General features: G+C 36.5%; 1 protein-coding gene across 1 annotated transcript in view; it reads right to left on the bottom strand.

Moving 5' to 3' along the window:
* Nucleotides 1-27,330, bottom strand: part of RFX3 (regulatory factor X3) — a 62,871-nt gene extending 35,541 nt beyond the window's left edge. The window contains exons 1-3 of the mRNA XM_074165932.1: nt 27,214-27,330; nt 20,095-20,192; nt 7,399-7,657 (exon numbers count right to left, since the gene is read on the bottom strand). Coding sequence (XP_074022033.1) covers nt 7,399-7,657; nt 20,095-20,192; nt 27,214-27,330 — 474 coding nt within the window. The remainder of the gene's footprint in view (nt 1-7,398; nt 7,658-20,094; nt 20,193-27,213) is intronic.
* Between the last annotated feature and the right edge of the window lie 346 nt (nt 27,331-27,676).

The raw sequence follows: 27,676 nt of genomic DNA, 5'->3' as shown, positions 1-27,676 counted from the left end.
ACTACAATACTGCCTTATACTTAACACAGTTGTTAATGATTAAGGGTATTTCCTTGGAGTTAAAAAATTCAACAGTTTGATCCCAGTATATGCATCCAGAATGCTGTAATGTTCACTCTTTATGTGATCTACTGATTTGGAAGTTATTAACTGTACTTGCTAGTTTATGTCTTAGCATTCATTAACATGTTACTAGATAAACAAATTACACGTAATAGTCTCAGATGTGTATAACACTGACATAGCAAATACCTATCCCAAACCCACTTTGAAAGAAAACGCCTTCCTATTAGGAAGAAGAAATAGGAAGAAGAAATAAATTCCAGTATTTAACTAATTAACTAATGATTCAACTAATTAACACAAAGTATTTATAGTAAGTTATTCTGAGGTGGTCAGGACATAAAGAAACCAATCCACAGAAGTTTAAGCCCTGAGGTTTTGAGATTAATCTGCATATCCTACAATTTATTTTCTTTATCTGTTTGCATCTGCACACCACTTTCTTCTGGCAGCGAAGCAGGCAACTTTAGGTGGAATCTTAAAATTCTACACATCGTTCCATCATGCAAAAACGATATGTCCTGTTTCTGTCTGCACAGGCACCTCCACCATTCATAATGCCTTTTATCCACTTACAAAGGTTTGCCCTTTTAGGCATTAGAGGAAGTGAAATTCTAAAGGAGCTTTCATCACAAGCTCCATTATGAAGGAATTACTAGTTCATCATATGTATACAAGAAAGATTAATGTGGTACAACTAGCTAAATCCTGGGTATGGGTCACAACTGTGCTTACCTAAATAAGGTGAATACACATCATGAATCACCCGAATGTACTCAGGGCTTTCCAAAATGTGACACACTCACTCTTTTATGGTGCCACAAACATGCATGATTTACGGTAGCTTTCAATTCAGTTTCAGGACAGAGTATTCATGTATGTCATACAGTTTTCTGAAACTTATGCCAGAGGGTTGTGTTAAGCATACAAGCTTGCCCAGGAAAAAAGAAGCTTGAAAATGAAATAGTAATGACCACACTAACAGAACTTGGGTCTAACCTTTATGGATGGACGAATTGAATTTAGATTTGCATTCCTCACAATAGACAAAGCTGTAGCACCATCTGTAAACAGGTTCTATGAAACTTTGCTCAAGAGAATGAAGCAGTACTATGAAGATAGAAAGTAAGATACTTTTTTTTAAAAGTCTGTTGGAATGAAAGAAATGTAAATACGCAGAAACAGAAGAACACAAAAAGATGTAAAATAAGTGTGGTATTTTACATATATTGACCTTAAAAGAATGCTGATAAACCTTAAGCACTTAGAAAAAAGGGCTGGATTTTTCCCTAAAATTGGTTAATTTGTAAACATAACATCCAAGTTTAATATACATAACAGACACTGGTCAAAATACCTGATGAAAATGCACACCTCCACTAGTCTGCATGTACATGAGGAGTGCATACTGACTAATGAATATAGTATGTTCTCCAGTGATTACAAAAGATTACATGGAGTCAACATAGGGGTAAAAGAAAAGCACGCCTACCTACCATAGGCTAGAAAAATAAAAAATGTTTGGATTTCAGGTCAGATTACTTTCTCCTTCCCAAGTTTTCAAATGACATTGGTGCCTGCGTTTATCTTCCTTGCTGGAAGTTCTCAAATATATGGTCAAACTGACCAATTCACTCTCTCTCCCCTGATTTATCCAGTTATTTGTATACCTCATTTCTATTATATACATCTTCAAACAGATTCTAAACTTTTGTCTTTGTGGTCATTTTCTCCATATTTTGTACAAACACTCAAAGGAAAACAACAAAAAAAAAATCCCTTGTCTACCTAATTATAAGGACTTCTAGAACATACACATTTCACCTAACACTGAAAATCACATGGAAGCACATCGGAGTTACTCACACAGGAAAACAGAATTGAGAAACTAAGAGTTCAGGTTATTATTAAAAAAGTTCAGATTATTATTAAAACCCAATTTGAAAATGTTTATGGCAAGACAGCCCTAGAGAGAGAGGTCAGGTAGCCATTTTAGAATAAACCTGTACTTAAAAAGAAACAAAAATCCAGTCCTTTAGAAAGGGGATGCCTTTGTGCCATTGATAATCAGACTGTTATGAGAACATCAGTGGCAAGTCATCTTGCATCCAGATTATGCATTTTCAAATAGAAGGAATTAACAGAAATACTTCTCACGGATTCAAAATAACCTATTTTTAATACCTTATGATTTAAAAAAACAACGCTATTGTGTTTCTTATAATATTTTTTCACCAGTAATTGGAATGCTACATTGGGATAAACTGAATTTTCAACAACACTACATCTTGATTTTTGATACACAAATACCAGAATAAATATCCAATTGCCAAAACTGGAAACAACCTATGAGGTGCTACAGGGCTTTTAGGCAGGAAACACACCAAAAGCCAATGACTGAAAGCTGAAGCCAGACTGTATCAGAAGAGAAACAAGGAGCATAAGCCAGAATGCAGACAGGATAGGTGGGACAGACCTTACTAGTGTCATTCTCCCTTTTCCCCACATTCCTTGTTTTGTGAAAAGGACACAGTCTCAATTCAAGATTTTATAGTGGACCAGCAAGGTGCTCAAAGGGGCAGAGAAAGACATAAGTTATTTTGGGCAAATTGCTAGACTGAAGCCTCTGGAAGAGAGAGGGAGAAACCATCATGCTCCACAGCTCTGAAGGAAAATCCAAAGCAGGAGGAAAAGTCTTGAAGACAGAGGTTTATAAAGGTACAAGATCCACAAATCCTCTAAACTTCCCACTTCCCACAGTTAATTCATATGACATAAAAGTGTTTTAAATGTGTCTTCTTGTATCTGGAAATGGATGCCTTTTTTCACAAAAGATGTCACTGTACTCAGTTGAAGAAGCCATAAGTAAACATCTTGCCAGGATAGGAGGTCAGATCAAGTGATCTAACAATCCTTTGTAGCATAAAAATCTGTGCATCTTTGATTTGATTAGAAATGTTTGTTTTATGCTAAAATGGATTCAGCTAAATAAAAATTACCAGAAAAGTTGGGGAATGGAGGAAGAAAAAGGTCCTCTACCAAGACCAAGAATAATAAAGAAAATCTCACCTCAAACTATTTTCCAAATGATAACATCTACACCTTTAATGGACCATTTAAACATTTGTTAATTTTGTTCTTAAAAGAATTCTAATACGTCCACTATATTATCAGGATATGATATTTACACTATTCTAACTTCTTCTTGTTGTTCTTCTCCCTCCATTATTTAGGACATAATTTGGGTAGGTACCATTCTTCCTTTAAAGGTAAGAGCAAATTTTGCACACTGTGCTCACTACCAGAAATAATAATTTGTGGTGATACGTTACCTCCATATTAATTTTGCTTTTCTTTTCATGCACATTCAGATTTGCAAGGAAACAGAATAAATTTCTGCAACAGCAGGAATAGAGACCTCCTATGCATGGTGATGACTGATGTGTAATTGCAGATCAGTCATAAAGCTTGTTAGAAAATGAAACTAATAGATGGGAGCCTCTCACTGGCTGACAAGCATAACAACACATTTATTACTAGAGACTATATGAATTTTTTAGCCTTATGATATTATGAAATATGTTGATTAAATAATCCTGTTTTATCACAGGAACAGTCCTGAAGATATTTACATATGAAAAAAAAAAAAAAAACTGGAAGGCAATTTAGATTTCATTATTATCACAGCAATCCAATTTTCTAGTTAGTCTCTTAAATATAGCTGCTCCTTCTTTAATGATAGCTGCCAATAAACCAAACATATAACTCTTTCATACAGGTTTCAACATTTTGTTGAAATTGTTTTCAACATTTCAAACAGACATCCAGCTAGGGTAAATAACTTCTTATTCAACGCAATAACAATATATTCTTGACCAATGCATATATATTCACATGAAAACGGTCATTTTGGAAAGCTGTTCATCCACCTAATGTTTTATAAAGCAGGTCTTTTAATCTGAATGCCTTTCTGTTTTAGTGAAAAAAATCCTTTTTAGTAGGTAGAGAAGTAGCTTAATAGGCCAGCAAAGGATATCATGTGAAGAAGCAATGAAATCAATGGAAATAAAATGAGTAAAGCAAATGCTAACAAATGCTCTTCATGCATACTAACATGAACCACTGCTGTTGGAACAGTTTTCATAGCGCACAGTTCTTAATATTTTGGCTACAAAAACACTGTTATTGCCTGCTATAGCTTAAGCAGGACAGCTTTCTTGTATGAAAGTTTGACAGAAATTAAAATGAATTAAATGTAACAAGCAAAATATTAGCTCTTTATTAAACCTGAAGCAGAACGCAGAATTACAATAAACCACAAAGAAAATAAAGTTAAGATAGACTTATAAGTAAAATGTGTTTGAGTCTCTTTTATTGAATTCTGTATAAACCAAATAGCATACCTCGTGAAAAGTAAATTAGATTTTTAACTTTCATTTATTCAAGACACAGTTAATAAAATGGACTTCTTTTATACATTTGACTTTTAATCCAAATTATTTTGTTTGTTTCTTTTAACTTAAGCTAGATGTATCAGAAATAGATAACATCAATGATACAATTGATTTGCTTGTTACAGAAGGTAATGATTTGATCAGTGAGGGTGAATAACAACAAAAATTAAGTTATTGGTGAAAAGAGTAAACAGAACTAGTACCTCTACGGCGAAAGTAAAGAGAGTTTCTGATGACCATGTGTTAGTAAGTAAATTGTTATTAATTTGTCCATATACTTTGTCTCCATATGAAAATTCTCCAAACTTATTCAAAACTTTGAAGTATTTTCTGAGTAATATACTAGCAAACCAGCCTGGGTACATGTTACTTTGATGACCCTAATAAATTCTCTATACAAAAATGAAAAAAGTTATGATGGTAAAGATCAAATGAGGATCACAAGTGAATCAAGCTCTACCTATCTAAGGTACAATCCAAATCAGATATTACATTGCTCTATTTTGCATAGTTCATTTATGCCCTCTAGTAAAAATAAACCAGCTTTGTAGCTTTAAAATTACAGTTTAAGCTGAACTTTGTGTTTCAATTGACTCTTGAACATTTCAGATGATCCATACACACCAAAAGCCTAAAATTATAAAATTTAAAATCATGTTATGTCTCACTTCCTTAGCAAGAAATGTACTTCTAATATATTCTAATGTCTCATACTGACAGAACTACACTTTAAAAAATAAATAGTACCTTAAAAAACAGAGGAAACTATTAAATTTAATTGCATTAATATGAATTGCATTTAAAATGCAATGTAACAATTGTAATTTAATTAGCAGTATTTTTTGCTGTTCTTAAAAGCTAGTTGATACAGCAGTATAGAGCAACTAAAACAGGCTGTTTTACTGACACATAAAGGAAGAGAAAGGTATACTGAAGGTTGAACCTTAGATTTTGTTAAATTTTGGAAAATTTCACTTCTAATTTCAGAAAAAAAAATCAAAACTGTTTTTGCTTTACAAAACACAGTATGGAGTTTTGATATCATTCAAACAATTCTAGGATATACAACTTCAAAGTAAGTCTACTACTCTTTATCTGTGTTTCCTGGATGCATTGATGCATCATTTGATTCCACATTTCCACTAACTGAATTCTGTTGTCAGTGAAGAAAACAAAACTTACAGCATGACATGCAAAAGATAAAAACACATTTGTTCTTATTCGACTAAGGAGAAAACCAGGATCTTTAAAAGAGGCAATATTTGTACTTAATTAGAATAATTTAAAAAAACTAAGAAAACATAGGAGTACCACTGCCATTTAAGTACTTAAAGAAACATCACTTTTCCAAATTTCATTCCATCTAGAAGACCTATTCCTTACTTAGGCCTATAGAAAACTAGTTGTTTTTCCTATTCTTGGCAGTCATAAAGTCAGGTGAAAAATTCCATAAAAGATCTTCCAAATAAGTAAAATGGAAGAGTACTTTAAAGGAAAAAAGAAAAAAGTCAAGCTAAAGTCTTGATTTTAGTTAAATGAATCTGAAAGGGGAATGTTCCTTTTTTCAGATACTCTGTTTTCTATTAAAGTCATGTAAAATGCAGGCTTTTTTGCCTGCTTTTTTTTTTTTTTGGTAATTAAAATATAAAATTCTCTGTTACTCGCTGAAAGCTACTACTGATACTTATACTCAGGAATTATGACCCTTTAGAATTTTTATTCTCAGAAAATAACGCTATACAGTTTTGGGATGAAATAATAATTTTTCACATTGTACAAAAATTTTCTATTTATCGATACCAACCACCTTAAGAATCAAAATAAAGAGATTTTATCATATCATCTAAATTATCCAATGCGATCGTAAGTGTCCATCATAATTCCAAATAGAAGACTATTAGATTTTTACTCATTGCTTTGGTTCCTAAAAATAAAGTCCCTTAATTTCATTGCCCTTCTGAGTACCGATGAATCTATTAATGTACTATTAATGATGCTTTCTCTCCTTTACTGTAGTTTTCAACTCTTCTTATTCTTTGTTTCACAATTCTCATCCCCATTACTTCCAAATCTCTACAACCAGACAAGAATACCCAGAAGAATTAGGCAGAAGTATTCATTAGGGCTATGCAGAAAAGCTACACTAGGTATAAACCCATTTTCCTAATTGAAGGGCTGATTGAGTAAGCTCTTAAGGCCAAGTTCTGTGTTTTAAGTGTCCACAATACTACCTATCACAGTTGTAACAGAATGCATCTTCCCATAGCATTGGAAGACACAATGAGCTTTTAATCTGCCACAGTCTTTGGAGATACACCAGAAAAGTAAGAAAAAAAGGGTTAAAAGGTAGTAACCTCAGTATTCTGAAAAATTGGAAATATTTTGAAGTAAGCTACTAAACCTACACTAATATTGAGCAAACAAACAGAACAAATGCAGGGCAGCTACAGATCTGTAACTTAGATTATTTAACTTTTACATCTAACATAGTTATACTCAACAACACTGGGTTCTTCTTATGTTGTCAGAAAAAAACCCCAAAATGTTAAAGGAGGCTGTTTTAGTTCTCCTGACAAATATTCAGTCCAGAGAAAGTATTATGCGAGCATTCCATAATATTTCTTGAATGCAAAAATTTAACCTATGAAACGTAAATATTTTCAATCTGCCAAGGGAAAGGTCTGCCTTCATGTTTAAGTTTTCACAGAATTCTTACTCCTGTATCTTACTTATATATATATTTTTACGTTACAAAAAGTACTATGTAGTACAACATAATACTGCTATACATCCTGTCACAAAAATTGTGTCAGTCTGCAAAGAACATCTGAGTGACCAAGAAACTAGTCCCAAAGATTTTGCATCAGTCTGAAATACTTACTGTCGCTGGGGAGGCCCGCGTTGTATGAGTCACTGAATGACCAGAATTTTCCATTGAATTCCCAATCAGATAGGTCCCTCCTGAGCTGCTAATGAGTTGTCCTCCTGTGACACCCATTTGAATCCCTCCAGTGCCCACCATGCTATGAGACGACACCACTGTTGTCACCTGTGCAGAACTTCCTTGCGTATCAAAATAATTTCCCCCAGTGTTTTGGCTGTACATCTGGGTTTCTGTGTAAGGATAAGTTGTTGATCGGCTTCAAGAAAAGAAAACAAAAGGAAAAGAAATTATTTGTATGGTTCATTTAGCTGAGGGAAATGTTATAATTCTAGAAATGTATGTACAATAGCTATAACCAAATTAAATTAGATTGGCAAACAATCCTTGCCTCCTCAGTGAGTAACATCAAGCCAAAGCACTACAGAACTAATTCACTGATAATGTTAAACAAAGTATCCACCAAACCTTACAGAAAAATTTGTCAGTCTTACCTGAAGAGGCAGAGACAAGGCAGAAAGAGCTCATCCAATTACTAACATATTGCAAAGCAATCTATAAAGCTCCATCTGTTTAACATTTTTTAATCTGACAATAAAATTTTGAATTTTAGTCAGATGTTACATATTTTGCATACTATGCATGTTGCAAAATTGCAAACAATTCATACAAATGTGAGCCAAGAGAGTTCAATGTTAAAGTATACTATGCTAACTATTGGTTTTAAATTCACTAAAGCTCTTGGTTGAAGCTTGAAATTCTGAGTTCACTGGTATATTTGGGGAATTCAAAACTGGACATGAATTCATGTTATAATAAAAAACTGCATTTCAGAAGTAAAACCAAAACAGAAATGTGACTTGTAAAACGGCCACAGAAATGAAAGAAGTTCAAGGTATGCAACAGCAACGTTTTTTAAATCACTTTCAACTATGAAACATTCATGCCTCATTAACCAGTTTACCATAACAAACTATTCAGCTACTGAAACCTTCTATTATGTTTCAGAAACTCCAAAACTTCAGTTTTCAAATCCTAAATGTTTCATAAGCCTTATACTACGTTATTTGCTCTCACCCCTCCTTAAGCTACTTAAACATTTTCCTTTTTATTTTGAGTATTTCAAAAGACTCAAGATCAGCTGCAAGAAACTTAAACTTCATCTAAAAGAAATGCCTTGCGGTCTACTGAAAACAAAGCGAAATAGTTCTGTTAGGAACTAACGCTCAAGTAGACAGTTAATCTATTAATATTTTTTTGGAGAGTTAAAATCAGTTGATTGTTGCACTGGAACAACGTACGTATGTGTTTAAGTATTGTGCAGGCCCCGATTAATCTGTTTTGTTAAGTCAAGGCATCATTGTGATACCTTGTGATACTGTTGTTGTTGTCCCAACATGGTGATATTGTTTATCTTGTGACAAGGAAGATAACCGCTAGCAGAGCTGATGTTGCATCTGCCTCAGAATCACAGAATTTACAGAATGTGAACAGAGCTATGCTGCAGAGGGAAATTTAGGAAAATATAGTAACGGAAGCTCAGGGGAAACACTTCATGGAAATGATTGTCACAGGACTGAACACAGTAATTTCTCCCAAAAGGGAAAATAAAAACTTGGTAACAGTATCAGGTATCAGTAAGGAAAGGAACGAAAGGGCAAGGCCATTGTTGACAGTCAAAATAGACATGGCTAGAGGAAAAAGACTATCCAAAAGATGCAAGTCTGACTTGCAGAAGTGGTATTGAAGAGGTAGTTTTTCGAAGCAATGCAAACCCTAGAGAATGCTCAAAATTTCACAAGAAAATTAAGTCACAGGCTTGGTGTGGAATAGGGAGAGAAAAGGAAATGCTTGTTTGCTTTCACCTTGTTTAGATCTATAGATCATGTATAGTCTCTAAATAAGAACCGATTGTATCAGAACACCTACATCTGCTTGTAACAGTACCCCATATGAATGGATCAAGAGAATCATTGGGGTACAACAATGGGTCACACTCCAAAATAAAACTCTTCCCTTTGTTCCAACAACCAGCAGGTTCTTCTAGAACCCCTGATTATTGGAGATGATTAAGCAAACCTTTAGCAACAGAGATCAACAGGGTAATTAAAAGTGAGATAAAACCACTATTATTACATGCAATAGTAATTGCAACTTAGCAAAGAGCCTTTTAATTTAATCAAAATACAAACTAATTCATCTGGAAATTAAAAATGCAGCTGGATGAGATGATGTTTTGGAAAGCAGTGACTCAAAGGTTTTAAGGTCACGCTGTATATACTTGCATACTGTAACATGACCCCTCAACATAAAACTCTAGCAAAGAGGAAAATACCATGTTATATCCTTTCGACACACACAAGGCATAACTTGAAATAAGGAAGGGATCTTCTTCTTCTCCATAGCACTTGTAGCACAAACATGCAATACTTTCTCAAATAATCTGACATATCTTATAATGAGTTCTTTCCCATTGCAAAGGCTGTAAAACCACTCCTAGCTTATCTTATCTTCAACAGCTGCACATAAAGATCATCTTTCATTAGAAAGTTCGTCAGAGTTACTAGTAAGTTTGAAGTAATTAAGCTTCAGAATCTTAGTTTCCAGAAGGCTGTGTAAACTAGATGATGTTTACCCTGACAGCAAATCACACAACGTCAGACACTGTGTGAATCCAATTTAGCAAGCCCAGAATTTGTATTCAATGTTGTGAGCCCACACTGAAAATTAATGAGACCAGAATGAGTTGGACTAGGATTGCAAGGTACAATAGTTCAAGGTATCACCTACTATGCCTGATTGCTTACATACATTTTATAATGATTTGAAAAATATAAGGCTAGAAATAAAACATATGGAGTGGTGATATAAAGTTCTTAATAAAATTCTATTTTTTGGCACATGAAACCAGAAAATAACAAATTTCTAAGTTCAGTAAACCCCAGCATTACCACACAAATGAAGTGCAATGTCTTCACTATATTACAGACACTAACATAATGTTACTGAGCTTATCTTTTAGAGTTACTTTTGTCTCTTCAATGAGACTGGCACTTTGAAGAAAGGAGACAAAAACAATGGCACAGACAGAGTAAACCTTGTTGTTGTCCAGTCTACACATGGGAAGTTATTTTGTTCCCAGCTGCACCTATGATTTGGTTCTATGGAAATGTCAAGAATCTTATCTATTGACTACTATAAATCAGTGTTCCTGCCATCCCATAATGTCTCGGTAATTTACATAGGCTGATCATGGCCCCAAAGTTTCTTTGAGCAAGTAGTTAATGGGATAGACTTACCTTTCCCATATTTATACTTGCCTAGAAAACATCACTTACAGACTTACACTAGTTTTATTTATGCCCTAGCAATACCTGCTCTGTTGAAAAATTATTCCATCACTGTGTTTTAGTAAAAATAAACCCAACAGATTTATTTCCTTTTCCAGGAACTGAGAAATGCAGTGTCTTTAAATAGAAATTTTCAAATCAGGTTAGAAGTCCAGACAACTTAACTCAAGTGCAGTTTGTGTTCGTTTTAAGTTAGCTTTTAACTTGAAATTAAATTCCAGTAACTTCTGTGTCTTGCAAAATAAGTAAGAAACTACTTAATTCTTACCACTAGCTGTATGCACCAACTAGGAAAATTCAAGTCTTGGGGCAAATGCACATAAATCTATTGTTTTACTTGACGATGTACCTTTTATATTGTAACTTGAAATATCCCTTCACAGTGGCTGCACAAGAATAATATCTTAATTCAAACAAGAAAACCATTCAGTGTCAATTTTGTTATTTTTCTGTAATTGTAACTCAAACAAACAATTAACATAATAATTATTATCTTCCTTGTCAAGTAATAACCTCAGAATTACTCTTGTGGGTTTTGGTATAGATTACCTAAACAGCTTAGAGGGAGGCATATTCACTGTTATCTCTGTAATGAAAATTAGCCTTTTATGGTACTTAATTAACTAAGGTATTATTTCCTGGGATATAAATATGAAAAACACTAGATGAAAATAAATATTTCAAGATACACTATTATTTTATGCAGAGTAGCTAGTGCTCATGATAATGCTATGGTATTGCAATACAGTAGAAAAACTCCATGCATAAAAGCCAAGGAAGTCTTTCACATCAGAACGATATCCTCAAACTCCTTTAAGATTGTAGAATAATCCTGTGGTCCTAAAGATGATAGTGAGCTTCACAGAAACCACTGAGAACAGAATCCTTTGTCTAACACTGAGGGAAGGTCTTATCTCAGCCAATGCATTGCTGCAGCCTCTGGAGGTGGTGTAGCATAAGCAATGGGAAGAAGGAGGAGTGCCACATACCCTAACACTGACACAACAGAATATGATAAAGCAGTCAAATAATAATGGAGAGGGCTAAATCATGTCTCTCACACAACGTCCTGCCTCCCCACAAAGAAATCTACTCCTGTAACAAGAACATTCATTCAGAACATATTCATTTTTAATAACAGACTAAAACCCCAATGAAGCAATAACCTTCTTCCACAAAAGTCTCCTCAATTGATCTTAAGACAGAGACGGAAGAACTGGTACGACAGTAAGTTGTTGTTTCCTTTCACCAATCACAGAATCTTCCTGGTTGGAAGGGGCCTTTGAGATCATCGAGTCCAACCACAAAAAGGAAAAGAGAAAAAAACCACAAAAAACCCTACCAAACAAACAAACAAACAGACACAAACCAACAACCTCAGGCACCAGAGCATGCCCTGAAATGCCACGTCTACATGTTTCTTAAATACCTCCAGGGATGGCAACTCCACCACCTCCCTGGCAGGCTGTTCCAGTGCCTGACCACTCTCTCAGTAAAGTAATTCTTCCTAATATCTAATCTAAACTTCCCCTGCCACAACTTCAGACCATTTCCTCTGGTCCTGTCGTTATTCCCTTGGGAGAAGAGGCCAACACCCACCTCTCTACAACCTCCTTTCAAGTAGTTGTAGAGGGCAATGAGGTCTCCCCTCAGCCTCCTCTTCTCCAAACTAAACATGCCCAGTTCCCTTGGCCTCTCCTCAGGTGACTTGTTCTCTAGACCCCTCACCAGCTTGGTGGCTCTCCTCTGGACACGCTCCAGCACTTCAATGTCTTTCCTGTGCTGAGGGGCCCAGAACTGAACACAGTACTCGAGGTGAGGCCTCACCAGTGCTGAGTACAGAGGCACGATCACTTCGCTACTCCTGCTGGCCACGCTATTCCTGATACAGGCCAGTATGCCATTGGCCTTCTTGGCCACCTGGGCACACTGCTGGCTCATGTTAATCTGGCTGTCCACCAGCACCCCCAGGTCCTTTTCTGCTGGGCAGCTTTCCAGCCACTCTTCCCCGAGCCTGTAGCATTGCCTGGGGGTGTTGTGACCAAAATGCAGGACCCGGCACTTGGCCTTGTTAAACCTCATCCCATTGGCCTTGGCCCATTGATCCAACCTGTCCAGACCCCTCTGTAGAGCCTGCCGACCCTCAAGCAGATCAACACTCCCACCTAGCTTGGTGTCAACTGCAAACTTACTGAGGGTGCACTCAATCCCCTTATCCAGATCATCAATAAGGATATTAAACAAGACTGGCCCCAAAACTGAGCCCTGAGGGACACCACTGGTGACCGGCCACCAACTGGATTTCACCCCATTAATCACAACTCTCTGGGCACAGCCATCCAGCTGGTTTTTTACCCAGTGAAGAGTACACTTGTCTATGCCATGATTCACCAGCTTCTCCAGGAGAACGTGGTGGGGGACGGTGTCAAAGGCCTTACCAAAGTCCAGGTAGACAACGTCCACAGCCTTCCCCTCATCGAGAAGGCAGGTCACATGGTCATAGAAAGAGATCAAGTTGGTTAAGCAGGACCTCCCTTTCATAAACCCATGCTGGCTGGCCCTGATCCCTTGGCTGCCCTGGACTTGCCGTGAGAGCTCACTCAAGATGATCCTCTCCATGATCTTTCCCGGTATCGAAGTCAGACTGCCAGGCCTATAGTTTACAGGATCCTCCTTCCGGCCCTTCTCGTAGATGGGCATCATATTGGTCACCCTCCAGTCATCTGGTACCTCTCCTGTTGACCAGGATTGTTGATAGATAATGGAGAGAGGCTTGGTGAGCTCTCCCACCAGCTCTCTGAGTACCCTTGGGCGAATCCCATCCGGCCCCATAGACTTATGTATGTCCAGGTGAATAAGCAATTCATTAACTACTTCCTCCTGGATTATGGGGTGGTTGTTCTGCTCTCCATCCTTACCTTCCAGCCCAGAAGGCTGAACACCCTGGGGGTAGCTGGTCTGACTACTGAAGACAGAGGCAAAGAAGGCATTAAGTATCTCAGCCTTCTCCTTGTCCCTAGTTGCAACGTTTCCCCCCGCATCCAGTAAGGGATGGAGATTCTCCCTGACTCTCTTTTTGTTGACGTTATTTGTTGTCCCTTATATTAATGACCAGGTTGAGTTCCAGCTGGGCTTTTGCTTTCCTAATTTTTTCTCTGTATACCCTAACAAGATCTCCGTACTCCTCCTGAGTTGCCTGTCCCTTCATCCAAAGGTAGTAAACCCTCCTTTTTTCCCGAAGTCCCATCAAAAGCTCTTTGTTCAACCAGGCCAGCCATTTTCCCCGCCCTTTAATTTTGCGCCTCATGGGGACAGCCTGCTCCTGGGCCTTTAGGATTTCCTTCTTGAAGAGCATCCAGCTTTCCTGGACCCCTTTGCCCCACAGGATTATCCCCCTCTATCAAATGAAACTGCTAAAACCAAAGATTAAAACCTACACTACTGTTATGGTTTGAGAAACCCATAATAATTTATTGTCGTTTAGACAATTATCACCCAAGGAGCCTCCCCACCTGGGAAGGGCAATTGAGGAAAAACAAAGAAACAGGAGGGTTAAAATATAAATAGATTTAACAGGATAAGACTAAATAATTAACAATAATACTAAAGAACCAGTATCAATCCCGATACTAATATAAAATATACAAGAATTATACTCAACTAATTCCATCAGCAGGAAGCTGTGCACTCCCAGCAGTGAACAGCAGATGTTGGACACTGTGAGCGCTAGGGCTTTGGGAGGAAGGGAAGGGCTCTTCACCCAGGCAAGAAGTTCTCGGGACCACTGCCATCAAGGGAGAGAGCGAGCTACACAGCAAACTTTCTTATTTATATTAAATGTGATGTTCATGGTATGAAATAATCCTGTTGGACAACCTGGGTCAAGCGCTGAGGTCTTGCTCCTCCTCATCCCTGCACCTGGCAAGGCTCGAAAACACTGAGACCTTGAATGCCACAGAGCCTGGCTGGCTGTGAAGTAAATATTTTCACAAATTCAGACACTAGCGTCTTCTAAAAGTAGTTTTCCCCAGCATTAGAAGAGAAATTAGTCGCGCATTGCTCAAAACCAGGGAACTATGAAAGGGCAATTAATTCATCTATAACCAGAGAACAAAAATTCAAATAATCAATTTCCTGTGTAATAGTGAATACTTGGCCTGCTTTATGCATATACATTTTATCTGTACAGACAACTTAAAATATATCAGCCAGAAAAAGCTTCATAAAATTTACCTAAAATAGAGTTGCATTATTCCATATAAAGAAATTCTTGTCACATTCAAAAATTAAATATGTTCCTGACAGGCATTCATTATCAATAAAAAGAACTGGGATCTTTAATACTCAATCCAAGATCTTTTGCCACATGGAAATAAAGCAATGAAAGCACACACAATGCACAACTGCAGGAAAACCCTGTAAACCAGGGAATGAAGTAAATGAAAACAGAGGAGAAATCTTATAAATTATATTCTCAGGACCTGTAAGTTAGACACATAAGGCAACCTTAGTTACAGACCCCTAAAAATTCTGATGAAGTATCGAAGACTTATAGTCCAAGAAATACGGTAGCGCCACTGTGAAGAACACGTCACAGGGTTTGTACTAAATCTGCAAGACCTCAAGACTTGGACTTGTCAGGCTTCCTTTGTCTAGACTTGTCTGTGCTAGCCTAGAGCTTTGTTCCAGCTTAGCTGAAACAGCAATTGTCAAACAATCAGATAAACGTTCCTCAATTTGTTTCCATTTTAGCTTAGCCTCCTACAATTGTGTGGTACAAAAACCTATCTTTAAAATGCTGATGCATTGCTCTTAACTAACAGACAGTAGTATCAAATAGCTATTCTGTGTAGAATAAACAATCCATGACCATAGACTAAAAGTGTAGCAAAGAGGATCATAAGCGTGGCATGACAGTGTTCAAGAAGTATCCAACAAACGTAAAACACACCATACGTAGTAAATTCAGATGTAATATAGAAATGGAAACCAATAAAGAATGAATAAGGTGTAGACTCTACTAGAAAGCATATTAAAAACAGCTGCAAGTAGACCCAGTGTGAGTAGAGAGCCCCCTCACCAACTATCATACTTCTCCAGGCATAGCACCTGGCATGGTGATAACTCACTGTAACCCCTTCTCAGATGGAAGCCGTTATCCTTCATAAGCAGGACAGTTAAAGAGTAAGCATACTGCCAGAGAAAAAGGGATGCATGCTAGGAAGTATCAGGAAGACAACAACTTTAACTGTATTGATAATAATTCTTTGATTTGACAGTTAAGATTTCAATAAGAGCAATATTGTTGGTTTTGCATATAAGGTGTGTTTTGCCCATATAAACCACACAAATTGTAGTATAACAAAGTGATAAAGAATGCGGTTTGGATGCAACAGCAATAGCAATTCTTGGACAATCCCAGCAATTAAAACCCTCTTTGCCACACCAGAATCATCAGGCAAATGGCTACATTTGATTAATACCTTACAATTTATGTAAGAAGAAAGTTCATTACTAGTATAGGGGACTCACTTGACTTCTTAATATAGCTGCAGCCATAATATTCTTTATCAATTCTAAACTGCCAGGTAAGACTGCACATGTCATCGCAACAACAATGCATTTTTGTTTCAGGATAGAGTGACATGCTTGACAAGCAAAATTGTTATTAACTAGACACAAATGTAGTTAACATAATTCACATATTCTCATATTACACAATGTATGTGACAAGTTGTAGGTTACACTCTTGTATTATCATTATGACTCCAATTATAATGAAACCAAATAAGCATAGACAAATCATGTTATAAAATGTGTGGGAAGAATTGTATTATAAGAATACAACAGTTACACTTGACAAAGACTGTGAAACCTGACAAACTTCTTATCTGTAGAATCAAAAGAACCAAGTAACTCTTTCCTCATGTATATTCTAACCGCATCCTTTGTTGCTATCATATATGGACTTAAATTGATGCCAGTTTGCAAGTGCTTTATTTTGAAATAAATAATAATTCTTTCATCAGACACGCTGTAAAATTTATTCCAGAGATACCTGTATGCTGAATTAATGTCTTCTACCCTAACTATGGGTTGCAGACTTCTTATTCCATGGCTAGAGTAGTACTGTCACTTGATACGATTATGGAAGCATCCTATATCTGATCTTGAGTTATAATTAAGATTTTGATGTAGCATGGTCGTAAAATAAACCAAACATATAATCATAGGAAAAGAACTCGAAAGACAAACCAGTGATCACTCTTGTCAATCGCATCATTTATAAACCTAACCCAATTTTCTGACAGTGAAACAGACAATTTTTGGAGTGGGAGTAACTGGACAAACTGGCTGTAACATAACTCTGTGAATCTATCAGGATCCACAAGGCTCATCTTTCACAGATTTCAGTATGAAGAATATAAAAAGATGAACTGCAATCACTTGCCTAAATATTTTAGCACAAGAGAGGCTGGCCTCTGTGTTTTCTGTCACAGCAGAACTCGACACAGTCTATGCCAGCTTTGCTTAGGGATATGGTAAGCTTTTTGTTCACTTCCAAAAATTCTAAAGTGTCACTCCCACATTGATATAGCTCTGAACAAGTTAATCCAGTTGCAAAAAAAGAAGAGGAGAAACAAATATAATTTGTTTTTAAACCACAGAACTTAGGTAATGATAAAAACAGCAAAGAGAAAAACAATTCTCTAATCTCTGAAGGAAGCTAGCTGGCAGCAACCTAGAGCCCCGTTCTCCCTCATCTATCAAATAAATGGCATTATAACATGTAATACATACATTCAATAACTTTAATTTACATAAATGACATTTTTCCATTCTTAATCTGGAGTATAAAAGTATATGAGAAAATGTGTTTAACAATATATAGTCTTTAAAAATTCTGAGTAGAAACACAGACTGGTCCCATTCTCCATGAATAAAGCCATAATCTTTAGAAAGGTTCATGTTCCTAAAAGTACTGAACAACAAATTGGCTGCTCACAATCTTGTCATTCACAATGACATGGGTAGATTCTTCTTCTATAAGGAGGAAAGACAATCTGGATTTGGCTTACCTGATAAGGAGAGCTTTCTTACAGTGTTAAGGAGGTCTTTTATATCCAATTGACTGATTTTGCAGAAACTGACAAAGGGATTCAGATATAGAAACACAATAAAATCATGGAAACCTGAACGTTCATACTGAGCCATCAGTAACACTTGGTTCTCTTTTTTCCAAGGACAGTAAGCAGTCATATGGTACACATCTCACGCTGCCAAACATACATGTGCTAAGAGCTTTCAAGCGATAAATGAAAAGAGAAACTTGAATAATAGCCTATTTAAGAATGACCTCTTTTGGAGGCTAACAGTGGCCTATCTATCATGGTCACAATGAAGCCAGGGTGCCACTGAGTGCTACTGTACAGGACATGTAGGAACTCCATGCCTGGAGTCAAAGGCAGCCAAGTGGTATGCTACAATTAACATCCCTAACGTGTTCTTAATCCCTTTAGCAGCAGTGTGCAGGCCGTAGTTTGTTTTCACTTGGTGGGGTGTCCAGTACTCCTGGAATCAACTGCTCCAGGGGTGGAAACACAGCCCTAGTATCTGCCATACTCCCTTTCGCACATCAGTCCCATGGGAGATAGTTTGTGTTGTAGCACTTGGGCTGGTCTGATAGAGGACAAGGTGTGAAAAAAATTGCTTTACAGCACAGCTGTCAACTAAGTCCCTTACAGCTGCTTGCACACTCCATTCACATCCCATCGCTTGCATGGTGGGATGGGGGTCAGAATCAGAAGGGTAAAAGAGAAAACTCAGGTGTTGAGATAAAGAGAGTTTAGTAAGTAAAGCAAAAGCCATGCATACAAGCAAATCAAAACAAGGAATTCATTCACCACTTCCCATTGGCAGGCAGGGGTTCAGCCATCTCCAGGAAAGCAGGGCTCCATCATGTGTAACGATTACTTGGGAAGACAAACATCGTATCTCCAAACAATCCCCCCTTTCCTCCTTCTTCAGCTTTCATTGCTGAGCATAACGTTATATGATCTGGGATATCCCTTTGGTCAGCTGGCATCAGCAGTCCCAGCTATGTCCTCTCCCAATTTCTCATGCACCCCCAGCCTCCTCGCTGGCAGGGCAGCGTGAGAAGCAGAAAAGGCTTTGATGCTGTGTAAGCACTGCCCAGCAAGAACTAAAGCATCCCCATGTTAACAGCACTGCTTGTAGCACAAGTCCAAAACATATTACCAGACCAGATACTATGAAGAAAACGAATTGTATTCTAGCCAAAACCAGCACAATAGGGAAGTCTAATGTATATTTAAGATACATTGTTTAGGCTTTACAAGTCAGAAGAAAACAGACAAGACACTGTTTGAGAAATGAATTAAACAAGATGTTAGTAGAGATGACCAAGGAATGCTGCCAGTGTTAGCATCAGAAGTCTCTGATCCAAAAAATATTGCTCTTTTGAATCACTTTTGGTTTACCATCAACAAATAAGTACCTGCAGACAACAAAGTAGCTTTCTAAATTGCATATCTCCCTAAAGTAACACAGTAAAAATGGCAAAAGGTAATGAAATGAAAAAAAGAGGTAGAAAGGCTCCTTCACCACGCAACACGATCCTACTTTGATGTCTGACTACTTCCAAGCTGGTGCAGCAATAAATCCGGGATTAGACTAGGTAACCTCCAGAGATCCCATCAAACCTAGATTATTCTTTCTATGATTCTAAGCTTATGTACTGGAGAAAGGCACTTGATGATGGAAAAGCATGTTGAGGGAAGTAGGAAATGCACAATAACGTGCAGAAAAGAGGCTGAAGAAGCAGCAAAAGGAGACAATGTTATTATCCTTCCTCCACTTGTCCTCATTCCTTTGGAAAAAAAAATATTTATCTAATTTTAATAAACACAGGAATGAAATTACATTACACCTTTCTTTAAATAATAACTACAGCTGCTGCACCTTTCTATGCATTTGCCACTACGATTGCAGCTAGGAAGACAGAAAGCCCTGCCTTCTGTTCTGAGGCCAGAAGTTACCCAGTACGTCCTATGGCCAGAACTTACCCATAAACTGAAAGGTACTTTTTCAAACAACACTATGCTGTATATGTAATTTCACATAAGTCCAACGAAAACAATCACATGAATTCTGCTTACAGAAAATTTCTGCCTTAATAAAACCAGTGTTAATTCAGCTTTTCATCCAAAAAAATATTTTGACAATAAAAGACCTTTCTTTCCAACTTAAAATATACTTGTTGGTAGAATCTAACTAAAAATATAAATTTAGTAAACATTCAAATTCCAAACATTTGCCAACTTACATAGCTCCATTAGTGTAGACTGTGTCACTTCCCTCCACATACTGAACCTGGGCTGGGTAGACATGCTGTACCTGTTGCACAGTCTGCACTTGTTGTACCTGAAAATAAGAACACCAGAAATTTGGGATAGTGTAAAGAAGGACCGATGCTTCAGTGCACCTAATGGCTTATAAACAATATAATTCTGTTCTCATAATTACTATAGAAAGTTACTGTTACACCACATTGGTGCTGCAAGTCCGGTAAATGGAGCCCTAACACTGAAGATGCATGCTCATAGAGCATACACACCTTCAGTGCCAAAGACAGAACTAACTGGAAAGCATAATAAGGATGAAATTAAGTGTAACTATGCTTCGCTGCTGTCAGTATGAATTCCATGTTCTTGTCCAACCTCTTCCAAAATGAACTTCATTCCCTATTCACCCACTTTGGATATGGCTTACTCCCCATTAAAAAATGCCACACTATTCTTCTATTAATAAAGGAAATGTGATCTTCTCCCTGTAACCTGCATACTGATAAACTGGAACTCTACAGTATGTTAAAACACTTATTAAAAACTGCCTATCAGTAAACGCAGGTCACATTCCCATTCTATAAAAGGTATTATGTTTTCCCATTATTCTTGGATACAAAGTGCCACCATTTCAAAACCAACACATTCAGGACACTGCAAGACCTTTACGACAGAACTGAGAGGGTACTGCAGGGACAAAGTGGTATAGATTTTATCAAAGCTCAGTGTCTATTGGACAGGAAACTGAAGAATTCCAAAATGTATTTATTTTCTGATTTGGAACAACAACAACAACAAATTAATTTACCATGAAACAAAATAGCAAAAAGTGCTTAAATTAAAATTTTCATTGATTAACTTCAAATTTTAACAATTTTTTATATAAATTCTTTATTAACCTAATATGCAGTACTACTAGAAGTGTCATGACTGTTTATGCAAATAAAGTAACTTAATTTTTAAATCAACATTTAAGAATGGATACACGGCAGTGCTACCAAAACATATCTATTTTTGTAGATCAAAATGTTTTTTCTTTAAATTTTAACAATGAAGCTGAATACAAAAGGGCCACAGAATTAGGTTGGTTTTTTTCCAATACGGTAATAAAAAAACACAGTTTATAAAAAAAACCAGTTATTTTGCTTCAGCTTCCCTGAAACTCGTACTGCTACAGTTAAAATGATTATGGTGCCCAAGGAAGCTTTAGTCACTACATTGTATTGCAATGTACGGAACAACCTTAAGGTAGAGAAAGTTAGAAGTAAAAATTTTTCCTGCCAAGTAATGACAAATAAAATAAGTAAGTGGCCTTTAGGATGGCCTTGTATATGAAAAATCTGCCATGCTAAAAATCTTTGTTATATGATAGCTCCAATACTAATTTTATTTCCTATTTTACTTCATTTGGGGAAAAATGTTGTCATGAGAATGAAATCTAGTGCCTCCAGATTTTCTTTTTAATCTTACAACAACAGGAAGAAATGAATTGCATATATCTACTCTATATAAGTAGAAAATTATTTGAGAAGTTGTTAGTTATGATATAGATTTTTTGTGGAAATTATAAAAAAAAATAATAATTTATTCTCTTCCGTTTTATTTCTCTATATCATTTTTCTCGCACCTTTTGTTAAGCTGTTAAAGGAATTGTATCAGCTATGTTTGTTAGGTTTTGAGGCAGAGCAGAAATTGGAGATCACAGAGAGAATATTCAACAGAGATCTAAAAATAAATGTCCTTCTTGTATTAAAAATACTCCAAGAATTAAATGATTCAGGCTAAAAATAGAAAACACAATGAAATATTTATTAAAAAGTGACAGTATGCAAGTTCAAAAATTGTATGTTCATGGACTGATGAGCTAGTCATGGTAATTGTTCTTATTGTCTGGCTGGAAAACAGAAAATTAACAGACTTGTATAGGAAATAATGAGTTAAGTAGAGTCAGACAGATCTTTTATTGCTCTTGCTTCAGTGACTCTAGCCTGAAATAAATAACTGGAATAGGATTGGAAGTAAGCAGCTGAAACATTCCAGGAGAACAAGAGGTGAATGAAAACCTATTTCAATATATGCATGTAATTATAATTACTAGTTGAAGGGAAAAAAAAAAAGAAAAAATTATATTCTTAATTATACTACCTCAGAGGAACAAACGAGGGACTAAGTTATATTGTATCTATGAGAGTTTGTCAACAAAAATCAAGTGCATAAAAGCATACTAAATTCACAAATTACATTGAAGCATAAAACAAAATTTAAGAGAGAATTTTGATTTCCAATAAGTACTTATGTTCAAAGCAAAGAGTAGAACAATAGGGCAACATATATAAGGATTTTTAAACTCCTTTTAAAAAAGAACATATAATTATCCACAGTGCCTATGCAAACAACTTGGATGTGTATCATTTTCTGTTCTCAGAGATAAAAATAATTTTTGTACCTTCATTAGTCTGGATTACTTTTGGCAAGCAACATATAAATAGCACACGCTGTAATATCCTAAGCACATTCATATTTATATAATGGCTAATGTCAGTTCATGATTATGTTTTTCATATGCTAAACATGATTTTGCATTAAGAGCAATTTTGATTAGCAGAAGCCTGCATCTCTAGTTAATGATACAATGCTTTGTGAACACGATGGCCATTGTGTGTGGTGAATATGAAGAAATGCTTTGCTTAACTTCTGATGCATCGATATACTTTTATAAAATAGATTATACAACTATTTTTAGTTTTACTTCTCCGATCCTTCCACATTGCATAGCATAAACTACAGAGTGGGGCTAATTTTGAATCCTTAGAAGCTTACTCCACTGCACTAAAGATTGCCTGTTGAAAAAAACCAATGATACAATAGTGAAAAATACCCATATTTGAGGAACAAAAGATTAAGAAAACTCCTCAGGCTATTAAAATGGAATTTAATTACTCCCACCTTCTTGGTCTCACTATTGTTGTTTTTTGCTTATATGTGGACATCTTTGTCCCCTTACCATTCCCCTCCATCCCACCTCAATAGTGACAGCTGTTGCACTGCATGAAACCAGCTGCCACCAGTGCCACTTTTACCAGAGGGGAAGCCCAGGTTTTCATTAATGGCACCTTTTTTTTTTCCTATTTATGGAGCACTACAGCAGACTTCTATGAGCTCCACATTTATGCTAGTTATATGCAAACTAGGGATTTGTTTTAGCTGAAAACATCAAAAGTTACTTTTTCACTGTTTGCTTAAAGGACAAGATGCTTCAGTACAAACACAGCTATAGGAAAAAGGCTCTTAGTCTACCTTTCCACTTATTCAACTTGCTCTTCTTCATGGCAAAAATGTTTCATTTTGAAAAAGATATCATACATTTTGTGAGCATAAATAAAGCACTGATGCCATGAGAACAACCCCAAATTAACGCATGCATGAGACATCATTTAAGTATGGTGTATATACAGGAATGGAGACAGGGGAAACAAAGACTTCACTAGGAAAAATGAAATGCTATACACTACTTTAAAATTAACTAAACCCAAAATAATTTAAAATGGCATTATTGACTAAAAAGTACTAATAAATTACTGTAAACATGATAACAGAAGTTTCAGCTTGTGCTGAATTGTTGCATATACACAGACACTTACAAAATCATAGAATGGTTTGGGGTGGAAAGGACCTTAAAGATCATGGAGTTCCAACCCCCCTGCCATGGGCAGGGACACCTCCCACTAGACCAGGTTACTCAAAGCCCCATCCAACCTGAACACTTCTAGGGATGGGGTGCCCGGTACCGGTGCATACCCTACCACCAGGCTGCTGGAGAAACCGGGAGAGGGTGCAGACCTGTTCCCCTCTCTGTAGGAAAGTGGGACACCGAATTTATCACACTCTGAAAGCACTCCTGGAGAGGGTCCTGCTGATGGGAGAGGCGGAGCAATGCTGATGGTGTGGATCTGTTAGGCTTGTGTGGCCATGAGATATCTGCCCACCTGCTGCGCACTCACAGCTTTGTGCACACTAACAGCTGCAAGGACGTGAAGGAAAATCTCCTGGCTGACATGCATGCATTCAGCATCTTCAAACATCAGACGGTCCTGGCTTCATGACGAGGAGAGGCTCAGTTTGAGATGGGGGAGAGCAGGAGCAGCCCCGCCATGACAGGCGCATCGAGCTTCTCCACCTAGCTCTGAGGAGGACCACGTGGCCTTTCTTCCTCAGTGAGATGCCAGCAGTATCTTTGAATTTAACAAAATTCAAGAAGTGCCCTATTGTTTAAGTGAATTATATTCACAAAAGAATATAATCCAAATGTGAATATTTGCACATATTTTGGATACAGCTTATAATATTATAAATTATTATAAATATGTCTCTTATAAACTATAGGAAAAACCAAAAAAACCCTAAAACTCCCCCTCCAACTTTAACATTGGTAATTTTGAATGTGCAGAAATAATAAACCCTCCCTCTGCCATCAAAAGAACGACTTTATGAAATTAGCATTCTTTCTCATTATTTTCTTTAGGCAAATTGGCCCGATGCTATCAAACGTACATAAAGATGATCAACTTCAGGCATATGTGACCTATACACAGATAATTCCTCAGGGCAAATCACACCTACAATTTCCTCAACACGGTAGTTGTTTCATTGTTTGATATCCCTTTTTCTTTTTAATTCTATAATTGAAATTACCTATCCCACCTGCATTCTTCATCACATTTCCTGCTGGCATACCACATTCACATCTTCACTCTTCCTTTCCTCCTCACCACACATCCACGTCTGTAATCGATCCTCTCTATACAAATCTCCTGCATATACCCTGTTTTAATCACTGCAATACTGTCTGCATTGAATTACCCAACATTCTTGTTGCATCTGCAATCCCTGTAAAATTTTTCAGAAATGCCTCTTCCTTGGCTGGGTAGCTTCCTTTGCTTTCAGGTCTGAAACATAATGCTGATTCCTGTGGTCAGGGTTAAGAGTCAGTTGGAAAATTATAATCTAATATCCCCACAGGGAAAAATAATCCAAAATAATGATGGAGTATTCAATGAAAGGGAATACTCAGAAGCAGAAGTACTAAAGGAGATGTATGTAAGGTTGATCAGGGACAGTTTTACATACTGAAGTAGCACAATAAAAAAATTCAGTTTCCTGTTCTCATTAAGGTAAAATCAAGCAAGAAAAAAACAATTCACTCCTGCTCTTCTGTGTTTTGACATGAGTAAGTGTTAAATTAATAAAGGACAACTGGAATAACTTCAGAAAAGATACAGACAATCAGTGACAAAGATTAATGCATTATTTATGTGGGAAAATAAGTAGCCAATTCTATCCTACAAGTTTTCAGAGAGGTAGAAACTTCGCACAAGCAAAGTTTATGAACACCAAAGCCCGGCTCATTCTTCATTTGCTTGTGACAAAGAGAGAATAGAAATACAGAGAAGATTCTATCCTTACAGTTCAATCAACCCAATTATTAGAACTACAACACTAAAAAGTATTCTATATGCCACTAACTGGTTACCAATCTTCAATCCCTCACACTGATGAGTACTTCAAATGGATAAAATTCAGTATGTAATATTAGACCATCCTATATATAATACACTTAAAACAAGTAACTGTGTAGTGCTAACAAATTGCCATCCTTTATCGGAAAAGCTGAAATAGGAATAACAAAGAACAAATCACATAAACTACATCTATTAAACATCAGTCATCACGAAAGAACATAAAATTCAGACAAACTATCCAGATCTTATTTCATAAAGAAAAGTAGCCTTGCACTTCACAAACCTTACAAAAGAGTTAACGAGACAAAATCTCCTACAAAGTAGCTAAGTTCAGGCATCATGGATGCTTCAATTAAAATGTTAGCATAGTATTCAGAAGTCTCTATCCTAATCAATGCTCAAGTGAAGAAAGTACAAGCTATTTAACAGTCTGAACTCAGGAAAAAGTATTTCAAATAACTATTTATTCAGTAGTGGTGAATTATGAGCAAATACACAAATACAAGCATTTAAATAAAATTTTTTAAGTCCAAATTTAATGCTTTCCTGAATCATTTTTTTTAAAAACAAGCTTGCATCCTAAAAGATACATGAAGATACAAGTAGAAACTATAGTAATGGAACTATGAGGCATTATAAATTGAGTCTATACATGAGAAAAAAAATGTTAATGAAATGTATGAGACTGTGGAACACATACATAAAAACGCACCACCTGGAATTTTGGAACTAAATTTAACAAATGATGAATAATTTAATTTAGAGAAAAGTGCTCTACTGGCACAGAAACAAATTACACTATCCAATAAACTATGTATAGTTCTCATATTATTGATTATGAAACCATGAAGTCAGTTTTTGAGTAAAAACAACATCAGATGGACAGCTAATTTCTGTGTATTCTAGAAAAGTCTTTTATATTCAGTCCCTGTTTTCCCCCTCCATACTTTTCCTTTTTTCCTTCCCATTTTCTTCAGCCACCACTCCTTCCAACACTTGTGGGTGCTGCATAGATGAATGACTGTCTCATGTGACAGAGGTGTACACTGTGCTGTCTGCCACAAAAGTCTTCTTACTTCCTTGGCAAACGCACATCATAAATTACCTAATGTCATACAACAAATACCTTCATGACATTGTGCAAAGATCTGTAGGGAGTAAAGCCTAGAAATGCAAAGGACGGTGCTTTCCATTTGGACTTCCCAATGAAAGGAGAAATGGTATAGCCAATAATATCAGAAACATACTCATTATTAATCATTTAAAGGAAAAAATGTAAATATTCAGTAAAATAAGGTAAATTTCTATAAGCTATTACATGAATTCCATAATAACCTACAGCTCAAATCATGTACATGTAGAACTGATGCTTGTCAAACACTCTAGTTAAGGAACAGATCCGGAAAACAGATCCTGTCTTTCTCTGGCTATTTCAATTCCAACAAAATAAAATTGATAAAAGCAAAGCAAAAGAGTTCATGTAGCAGCTTTGTAGAAAATCAAGTTCTTCACCACATTGTGAAGAACTATCCGTCCTGAAACCTTTTTTTTTTAATCTTCCCAAAACCAACAGCCACATACCTGTTGCTGAACTGGTACTTGCTGTACGACCTGTGTGGGCACTGCTGCCTGGCCAGCCACAGATGTCTGTAAAGTCACAGTCGAACCTGTATCCGACCCAGTCTCTGATGTCTGCATCGTGATATCTGAATAAAATTAAGACATAAAATTAAAAGGTTAGTGCACTGATTTTTTTACTTTGTCACTTATATTAACACACTAATTTGTCGCTTGTCTCTAGCTGGATCTTAAAATTAGCTAACACCTATCTTGGTATGAGCCAAAAGATTCTTCCCCCTGTTAGCATGTGAGTTAGTACAAACAGGTTTTTATCTTTCTTACATTCAAAATGTCTTTTATTTAAATGTGCAGAAACATGTATCACTTCTCTGAGTTTTGTCACTTTAGAAATATCTCAGAAAAATCAGCAGCAAATCTCTCAGCTTGTAAATAACTGGATATCACTCAAAGCTGTTTTTTCTCT

This window comes from Numenius arquata, chromosome Z (genome assembly GCF_964106895.1).
Source record: "Numenius arquata chromosome Z, bNumArq3.hap1.1, whole genome shotgun sequence".
Classification (NCBI taxonomy): domain Eukaryota; kingdom Metazoa; phylum Chordata; class Aves; order Charadriiformes; family Scolopacidae; genus Numenius; species Numenius arquata.
This window is presented reverse-complemented; position numbering and strand designations above follow the sequence as displayed.